The 10,209-nt window shown below is 40.7% G+C and overlaps 1 protein-coding gene across 1 annotated transcript; it reads left to right on the forward strand.

Moving 5' to 3' along the window:
• Window positions 1-362: 362 nt before the first annotated feature.
• Window positions 363-9,484, forward strand: rabep2 (rabaptin, RAB GTPase binding effector protein 2). Its single transcript, XM_005940810.3, has 12 exons — window positions 363-635; window positions 3,959-4,114; window positions 4,501-4,583; window positions 4,656-5,006; window positions 5,178-5,273; window positions 5,363-5,461; window positions 5,779-5,892; window positions 6,619-6,697; window positions 6,809-6,820; window positions 6,917-7,071; window positions 7,235-7,351; window positions 8,119-9,484. The coding sequence occupies exons 1-12, from the start codon at window positions 587-589 to the stop codon at window positions 8,221-8,223; spliced, it is 1,416 nt and encodes a 471-aa protein (XP_005940872.1). The 5' UTR covers window positions 363-586; the 3' UTR covers window positions 8,224-9,484.
• The last annotated feature ends 725 nt before the right edge of the window (window positions 9,485-10,209 follow it).

The following is a 10,209-nucleotide window of genomic DNA, read 5'->3' on the forward strand; positions in this document are numbered from 1 at the left end:
CTACATAAAATGAATCAGATACTCCCACGGTGGCTTTTGCAGCTAAAAAAAACACATTTTTGTGAGATTAAAAGGAGCATTTAATCACCTCCACATAAAGTTGTCTAAGTCAGTTTGTTAAGACAATAAAGAGATAATAATCTTAATTAATATAATAAGTAATGTGTGTTTGATGATATTCTTGCATATGGACTGAAATGTGGATCAAGCTATGGTTCACTGATCTCCAGGGTCATAAGCCCGGGCATATCAGGATGTACAGTAAAATCTCCAGGGAGGAAGCAGCAGTAATAAAACTCAAACCTGAGCACCACGACATCTTGATATTAATGCGCATTTAAAAAAACCAGCCGAACTAACAGACTAAACACTGGAGGCAAACAGGGACAGGCATCTATGCACAGGAAGGAGGTTGACGTGTTTTCCGCAGGCTTAGACCGGGGAAAGTTGTTTCCTGAAGTTGACGCTGTGCTTATCATTTCCACACTCAAGTCCTGCTGCTTGCACAAAAATGATCAAGACGGATTTGCCACTGTTTTGATTAGCTTTTCTTCTCCCCCCTCCCCTGACATCCCTTCCTCTTCTGATGATGGAGCTGCCAGACGAGAAGATGAGCTCCAAGAATGAAGACACAGGTAATTAAAAAACAAAGCAAAACTTTAATCTGCTTCACAGCTAGCTACTATCACCACATTCACCATCAGTGTAAGCTACGAGGCGACACTGGCCGCTTTTCCGCTTTAAACGTAGTTAAGTATTCATTTTAACTTGTTGCTTGTCTTCAGCCGGAACCTGCTGTTGTTGAAGGGGCGCTGGGGAACGTAGCCGGGAGACGGCCTGTTAGCATTACTGCCCATAGAAATGAACGGACGATGCTAACCGCTGGCTAGCTCTGTATTAACAATTACTTTTGTCCTCGAAAAAAGAGGGAAAGTGGGTTTTAATGTTGTTTAGTTGCCACTTCAATCATACACATTGGTGTTATTGCAGCATTAGAGCTAAAACCACTAGGTAATTTATGACAAATGGTAAATATAACAATGATTATAGCCCTGAAAATGTAACTGAAAGTAAAAGAAGCCTTCATTAGCTGGCATTTTGTTAAAGTAGTCGTATTATCCAGTGCACACGATGTCACTGAAATATTATTACTTGCATTAAAGCATGAGTTTACCTTTCAGGTGATTTAATAAATAGTAGGAGGCAGCAGTGCACAGGCTGTTTTGCATTACAAAGTCACATAGATGTGGTGATGAACAGCGTGCGTGCCCTTGGAAAGCGCGTCGTGCGGAATGAAGTTCACATGAATGTACACCCATCTCCTGGTGTCCTTGAATGCAGCATTTGAGTAAGTTTACAAATCAGCTTGTAGGTGTAGGGTAAGTAGTAAACGTCAGTGCAACAAGTGCTTGCTGTAAATTTCTCAAGCAACACAGGTGTCCTACAAATAACTGTAACCTGTATGAGATTGTCTAAAAGTAGCAAAGTATAAAGTTTCACTCGTCCCTTTTCCAATGGTGCTGTAAGTTACTGCAAATTTCGGTATCGATCCCAATACCAAGTAAGTACAGGGCCAGGAGTGATACTTTTAATTTATAAAGGAAGCTAATGTAGAGGGGAGGAATGTGTTGAGGTATATTTTTTTCATCCTCCCTCCTTTCAAATAAAAAATATACTGTAAACTGAAGCTGTCTTAGAGATTGTAGAGAAATGCTGCTCATTTTTTTTTTAAGTTAATAAATACTTTTTAGGTTTGAGTTCCTGTGTGTGAAAGTGAGCAAGTTGTCGAAAGCAATTTAATACAAATAAAAGAATAAATGGTTAGACTGAAAGCTAAACTAATCAGTGATGTGGTCCAAGCCAGCCCCTTGGTCAAATCAGATGTTTTGTTGTTGATTTTATGTAAAAAGCCTGCAGCAAGACACTTTAAACATGTGTCTTCCTTCAGATGTTAATGCAAATATTTCATGAACTTACTTTTAAAAAATAAATATACTGGTGTTTACTACTGGAGTTTAGGTCTTTTACTGAGTACAACCACTTTGATTTCACAGATTTTACAGGTTACAGAAGGAGCCAAGTCCTGTAATTTTCAGACAATTTCAAGTTCTGAGATATTTTTAGGCTCAAACTATAGATTTCCAATAATGTGTAAGTCAGATATCTCTGCTGACTAGTTACTGTGGCCAGTTGGTTTTCACTTTCAGTTCCCTGATGGACTGAATGATTCGAATTCCAAATCTGTGCAGTGTTTCCTGTGTACTTCCACCCTATGCTGAACAGTTGTCAAAATACCCTTTTCATCAAACTGCTTTTTTTTTTTTTTGTTTGTTTCTTCAGACATTTGACCGAAGAGATAAGGTTTAACCCAATAGGTCCGGAGCAGCTGTGTCCAAATGACTCCAGCTTATGGAGATTTTTTGCATACTTCGGACATTGGCTTTTGTGACCGCGTCATAGATAAGGCTTCCTTTCCTCTTCCAGACCATGTTTTTCAGCTCTGTGTAGCAACAGTACAGCATAACCCACCCCTGTGTCAGCGAAACTTTCCTGGAAGTCATTATAGTCACGTCGAAGCTTTTCCTAATTAATAATAGTTGTCTGCATGAGATCGATCATCATTTACAGTTTTTTAAAGTTTCCAACAGCCAAAAAAAGTCCATAAAATAACTAAGTGAAAACAAAGAATAGAACTTATTAGGGCTGTTGGCATTAACGCGTTAACGGTGACAGCCCTAGATCTTATCGATCAAATGATTGATTTTTGTGTGCTCGAGCTTTAGCTTATTACACCTGCATTCATATAGCACTTTCTAAATGCCCATGCTTTTAGGACTAGATTCCAGAAAAACCAAAGAAACAAAAATAATTGAATAAATTCATAATTAAATTATGAAATTAAAAGATAAACAGCAGACCAAACAAATAGTGCATGAGCACACTCAGTTTTTGATTTGTTTACAACCTGATTTGTTTACAACAAGCAATCCTATTTGAGCTTTTGACCTAAATCAATTGAGCATGGATCAAGACATTATGAAACATGTAGTTCAAATGAATAGTCCATCAGCCGTTTCCTAACAAGGTTATTGTAGTTAATAAAGCTGAACAGAATACTCAAACTAGGAGGGGGAAAGCATTTTAGTCACTATAGATACGGAAATGTGGTCACATTTGTCTACACAAGCAAACTTGAAGGGTTAGGTACAGGGATGTTTATATTGTATGACTGTTTGTTTTGTGTGTGTGTATCCTCATGCACCTAGTAGCCCATGTTTGTTGAGTGTTAACAGAAAGGTTAGAGCACACTTTATCAGTTCCTAATGACGCTACTTGACTTATTTTAATCTGTGGTGACTCAGCTGAAGGTTAATGAGCTCATGATTATCTGATATTATGTTAAAAAGCTGGTGTCTAAACTTTTGCACATCCTGTAAATACTGCTTATTTTTCAGGATAATAAAAAATGACTGAGTTAAGTTTATTATTTGCTAGCTGAAAGAGAAATATTCATTTCATTTCATTATTTTTTTTTTTAACCTCAGGTTTTGATTCAGAAAAATCAAAATTTCTAACTTATCTCAAATCTTTGCGTAAAGGTGTATCTCCAAATTTGAGATTTGAGCCCTGACATCCAACTGCTAAAACAGATTTTCTTCTGTTCAGAAAAGCGAAAGTATATACCGTAACTGTAATTTGACATGTTGATAAAAAATAATTGTTTTTAAATTTTTGTGAAACGGTAAGCTTGAAATTATGATTGATAACAACAATAATTATACTTTCAGTTAAAAGCTCAAACATATAATCCATTTCATTGGACTAACCGTTACAGAAACATAAACTGTTTTAGGGCAGCTGTTGCACAGACCTTTCATTGGCTGGTGGTCTAATAAATTTGTTTAGCTCTAACTTAATAAAGGAAAAGCACAAAAATGTGATGTCCTGTCATTTTCAGAGACGAGCCTGCAGGCCCAGCTAGCAGACTGCAGAGCACAGGTCGAACACTGGCAGGGTGTGGCGACGATCTGTGAGCTGAGCAAACAGGAGGAACTGGCAGAGCTGCAAAAACAATGCGATCAAGAGATCCAGTCACTGCAGGAGGCTCTCAGAGGTCAGTGATTGTTGTGCGTTGGCCTGGCCTGGATTTCTTTGTGTGCACGGTGCAAAATATTGCATAAGCACAAAAGCCCAGATTTTCCTTCGTCTTTTTTTAAACAAATCTCCAAAAAACTAAAACTGGACATCGTGGGTTTCCCATATAAATTATTGAACAAGTTTAAATGTAGTTTCTGGCACTAATATTTATTCAGTAATTTGCTCCAAGGTAGAGCCAATAGCTTTAAGAAATATTGGACAAAAGTAGCGCAAATGGATGTATTTTTATGAATTTCTTTTTTTGAGTGTGATGAAAAACCGATTTTGTAATCGTGTTAATGTCCCAATAGATGAAAGCTGAACTCGCAGATTATCATTATGTGTTGTCACTTGTGTTTTCAGAGACAGCAGCTCAGTACGAGGCCAGGATAGCTGTTCTGCAGTCTCAACCTGTAGAGTGGAAGAGATCCAGTGGACCCCACATGGTCAGTGTGTGCCCGTGTTGCTTTTCCTCCTGGTGTCTTGGGCTCCCTTCATGTGATTTTTATACTTGTTAGATCAGTGGAAGGAAGGGAAGGGTGGATGCCGAACACGCGTCAGTCGTCAACAGTCTGACTGAGGACGAATCGGCGCCATCGACGCACAGCCATCCACCAGAGCTGGAGGCGGTGCCGGAGGGAGAAGGTGCTGCACTTACAACAGAAGGATATTTTTCACTAAGGAACTGTGACTCAGCCTCGTTGTCCTCTTTCTCCTTGGACACGCCGTCGCTGCCCAGAAAACACCACGCTCAGGACGACACTGACTCGCTGGTCTCCACGGGTACTTTGGTGCCTGAAGCCATTTACCTGCCACCAGCTGGCCACCGGCTGGTCACACACAGTGACTGGGACGCGCTCAATGCTCAGGTTTGGATTTAACCGTTTTTTTTAATTATTCTGCATATTTGTTGCGCTACTTCTTCAAAAAGCCCCCTAAAATGCTGTGTAACAGCTTCAATGTGAGCAGATTTAATGTCTAAGTAGCTTCCAGTCAGCACCTGTGGTCTAATGACTTTGCATTGTGGCTTTTTCGGTCAGTTGTCAGAGCTGCGAGGGGAAGTGAGTCGCCTGCAGGCAGAGAAGGAGGAGCTGGAGAGAGAACTGGATACCCAGAGCAACCACACGCACAAACAGGTACAGGAACATGCTCTGACTGTGTGTGTCTGTATGTATGTACATATCTATATGTGCATTAACGAGTGTATGTATATGTGTGATCTTAGGTATCAACGCTCCAGTCTCAGGTCCAGGCTTCAGAGTCTCTCCTCCAGGATTTGCAGAAATCTTTCAGCCAGTCACAGAATGCAGTCCAGAGCCGGCTGGTGAGTAACATGAAACACTCAAACAACATATAGTGAGCTGTAGATTTGCTGTTAGGTTGGTTTGGTCAACTTTTAACAGACCCAAGCGAGTTTTTTCCATTTGTTTACAGTATTACACACTCAGCTACATATTTACTAAACAGAAATTAACTGGCAGCGTTCATTTCCACAAACAACTCAAGTGTACGATGACTCAATCATCCATCACACTCTAGACTCCAGTGCTTGTTTGTACCATTATCCATGAAGCGATGTGAATGTTATTAGGATGGCAGGTTCCAACTTACATTTGTTTGTTTGCTTTGCTTTTGGTCCAGGCGGAGTTGTCCCTTTCTCAGAGGAAGATGTGCAATGAGCTTTCCAGACTGAAAGGAGAAGAGGTTGAGGAGGATGTACCAGACACCGGCTCATCCTTCTCAGCAGCACTACATGTACAGTCTTTGAGTTTTTATTGCTTAGTTTGCTGCAGCAAGCAACACTTGAAACTCGACGATGTTGTTATTTTTAAACGTGAAATTCAGCACAGACAGTGAAATATTTTTAGGACGTTTATGGCATTTTACACATTGTCAGAGAGCGAGAATGGAAACTCTCGAGAAGCTTGTCTGTCTGTTTGGATTTCCTCTTTGTGAAGTAGCGGCTTTCCTTATTTAGCGTAGTTGTGGCAGATCACTGGAAATATTTCAGACCTCTCACTTTGTCAAAGGAGCTTGCAAAGAAAAGCATCTGGACTTCTTTAAGTTACTTGAAGACGTTTCACCTCTCATCCGAGAAGCTTCTTCAGTTCTAAGGTCAAATGGTGGAGAGTCCCAGATATAAACCTAGTGGGAGAATCCCCCCACAGAGGGACAAAAGGACCCCCCTGTGCCTCTGTGGGGGGATTCTCCCACTAGGTTTATATCTGGGACTCTCCACCATTTGACCTGGATGACTGAGAACCTTCACAGACAGACCTCTCACTTTCACTTCCGGCATTTTAAGATTGTAGAGAGAAGTTTAATTTTCTGGCAGAATAATAACTGTGTTTGTTTAATGTGTATAATTAGCAGAGGTGGTGGTCAGGTTGTATGTGTGCTCGCCCGTATGCATTAAGACGTTTAATGTTTGCTTTTTGATGGCGTCAGTGTGACTTCATTTTTTAAAACTCTAACCTGCAGGGGGCGCACTGTGAAGAGCGCCTTCGCATTGAGATAGTCAACCTGAGGGAGCAGCTGGACACACGGACAGAGGAGAGCGGTCTGTGGATTATTTTATTACCTGTTGAATCTGCTGTGTTGCCTTTCTTGTACTTAAAGTTTTTTTTCCCTTCTCCATCTGCTTCCTTCTACTTGAAACTGATGTCATCAGAAGTTTTAGAGGGTGAGTGACCAGCTTATAGCTTTAGATTAGTAGGTCTTCTGATGGATGTATTTATATAATTTGTATTTTATTATACGTATTTTTTTTAATGTGCAGTGCAGTTTTCCAGTCTGAAGACCGAGACAGAGAAGATCCACGCTCAGAGGGAGCAGTTGCAGGCTGAGCTGCTGGCGTGCCGCACTGAACTGGAAGCCCTCCGGGTGGCGCTCTCTCATGTGCAAAGCACCAACAAGATCCTCAGCAGCGAGAAAGTAATTGCAGCCTGCTTTTAGATCTATAAGCTTTGTTGTTCTTTTGGTGGTTTGTTTTCATTTTCAGCATTCACCATTAGGAGCTTCCTTTTTTTTAAAGTTGAGAAATATTAAAGTCAAACAAACAGGGATTTCATGTAACTGTTATTTCTGTGTTTGTCAGGCAACTCTGAACCAGCAGTGTCTGGAACTGCGGAGCCAGGTGATCAGCCTGCGCTCTCAGGTCGACACCAGCCAGGCTGTGCAGCGAGACTTCGTTGAGCTCTCCCAGTCACTGCAGGTAAGAAACAACCATCAGTGGTCAGCTTAATCTGCCAGGATCAGTTGGGGATGAGGGGAGGGAGACGGGACAAAAAAACCACACTGTGGCGGAGAACCAGAGATGAATAATAACTAATGATTACATGCAGAGATGTGTATAAACGGAGCGTGAAAAAGGTGAGTGAAGAAGAAACACTGTGCACAGTGCATCATGGGAAGCCCCCAGCAGCCTAGAAATTTTGCAGCAAAACTAAAAGAATGCTGAGGGTCACCTGATCCAGCCCTAACTGTATGTAGAGAGGATTTAAAATCAATTCTGGATTTAACAGTGAGCTAATGAAGAGAAGCCAGTTTGGACGAAGGACTCCCTTTCTAGTTCCTTTCAGTACTTTTGCTGCAGTGTTTTGGATCAGTCATAGCCTTTTCAGGATTTTTTTTTTAAAGGACATCCTGATAATAATGAATTACAGTAGTCCAGCCTTGAAGTAATAAATGCATAAACTAGTTTTTCAGCGTCACTCTGGGACAAGATGTTTCTAGTTTTAGAGATATTGTACAGATGCACGAAAGCAGTGTTACATATTTGTTTAATAAGCGCACTGAAGGACATCCTGGTCAAAAAGTTCTTCCTCACAGTGTAACCGGAGGCTGATGAATTATCTGGTTAGACACCATGTTTCTGTGGTGATCTGTCTTATCTAAGAATAACAGGAAAACTGTTTACATCAGGATGCTGCACATCATCGACTTGCTGATTTTTATCTGCCTACTTATCTCCCCTTTAAGGTGAAGCTGGAGTTAATTCGGCAGGCAGAGAGTCTGGAGCAAGTCAAGGAAATCCTGGAAGAGGGACATGGTGAAGATAACTCCCCACCTGTGGACACCCCTTGAAATGCATTGGAACCAAAGAGATGAAACATCCCAAGAGTGACCAAGAAAGCTAACCATGGCTACATGAAACACAGAAGATCTGATGGAGTGACTGCTGGAACGATGCTGCTAGCACTCATGCTGCGACACTGGAAATACTCCTAAACGGAAACATTAGGTCTCGGGGAGGTTGGATTGGTGTCAATGAAGGAAAGTGGTGCTTAATGACCAAAGCAAAGTCTTCTCACACTCGCTCATGGTTTTTCTTTTTTTCCTTACGTCTAGTAACACATTTATTCCTGTACAAAGACATTTGTAAATATTCTGTGTTTGTATATCTGACACGACTCCAGTGAAACACTCAGGGGTCCAACACTATCAGTGATTAATATGCAACTTATCAATATTTTTGCATCTCTGTGAATAAGGACCTCTCTTGGCAGTGGATCGGGTGCAATAATGAACTGACGCCACTAAATCTGCAGCATTTAGATGTGACTTTTAATACTTATAAGGATGAATTTGCTCAGCGTTAACATTCCTGTTTTCACTAAAACCATATTAGCTTTTAGACTCAACATTCTGGGTTTTATGATTAGGAGAGTGTCAGTAAAGAAATATTAACGTGTAACTTTGACCATTTTATTTGGTGCGACTGCACATTAGAAACTGATGGCAGGTTGTCACATCTTTAACATTTAAGTTTATAATTAAATCATGTGGTTGAGTTTCTTAACCCTTGGCTTCAGAGCAAGTTTACCGGAAACTGAATGATGCATATCAGCTTGTTACACAGTGTAACTGCACACAATGCAGTAGGTTAGGAATTAAAATGTGATTTAATGTATTTGGAAGTTGTTGCTGCTCTTGAAATTGAAGCTAAACCTTCATCTCTACAGGAAAATCCCAGATACTCCAACAAAGATCAGATAATACTGTGACTTGTTTTATTGTATTAATGACAGCACAGCCAGAGTCACAGCCCAGTCTCTATCCTACACTTACACTTAATCAGATAACTATGTAAACCATCTGTGTATTTTAAAACTGTGGAGTATTACCTGACAATGATTACACTTCCTTGAACTGGATATTTGGTTACTCGAACATCCTGGCTGTGCCGGAAGCCCTTTGCTCCTAAATGTTAAGTCAGCAGGTTTCCCAGATTGATGCCACCCTGTTGTCTTTTAAACTGACCACATTATTATTTCTGTTGTGCTTTATAACAACCTGTGCAAAAAATAAATGTCGCCACTGGGAAGCGAGGCATGTCCTAAAGCTACCAGAGTGCTTGGCTGTCTGTACCTTTTACATCGCGGGCCACATACAGCCCTCTTAGATCTTACTGCAAGTGTGCCGGACCAGTGTGAAGACTTTTAACTACACATTTATTCCCTGAGATATCTTAAGATTCTTTTCAATTCTATTTTATTTATATAGCACTGAGTCACGACAACGGTCACCTCAAGGGCCTTTGTATTAAAATGTATTAAGTAAAGTGCAATTTTAAGAAATGCTGCTGTAGTCAAACAGATCTCTGAGCTTAGATTTTTAGAAATAAAAGTACAAAATTACAAGAAAACATTGATAGCTCATTGCTCAGACTGTCCTGTAATTATAAATCCGAAATCCATCCATCTTATTCTACTTATTCCGAACTGGGTCGTGGGAACGGCAGCCTAAGCAGAGAAGGCCAGACCTCCCTCTCCCCAGTGACCTCCAGGCTCATCCATTCATTCAGTCCCTATGAAGGGAACCAAATCGAGGACATCAATGTAGCCAGCCCAACATAGGGTTACCGGAGACCATTCTGAAGTGTACTTTGACGGTGGGAGGTCTTTACCAGCAGGAGAAGCTGTAAAACTTGTGAAAATACAGTTAAAAGTCCAGAATTCACACCGTCTTTCACCTTTTCCAAAGCTGTGCTCTAGGCTGGATTGGAGTCATGTGGAACCTGAATTCTGCATATTTTGCAGGGGAATGAAGTGGCAGATCTCAGTAAATAAT

Source organism: Haplochromis burtoni, unplaced genomic scaffold, assembly GCF_018398535.1.
Source record: "Haplochromis burtoni strain Fernald_Lab_line unplaced genomic scaffold, NCSU_Asbu1 Contig_294, whole genome shotgun sequence".
NCBI lineage: Eukaryota > Metazoa > Chordata > Actinopteri > Cichliformes > Cichlidae > Haplochromis > Haplochromis burtoni.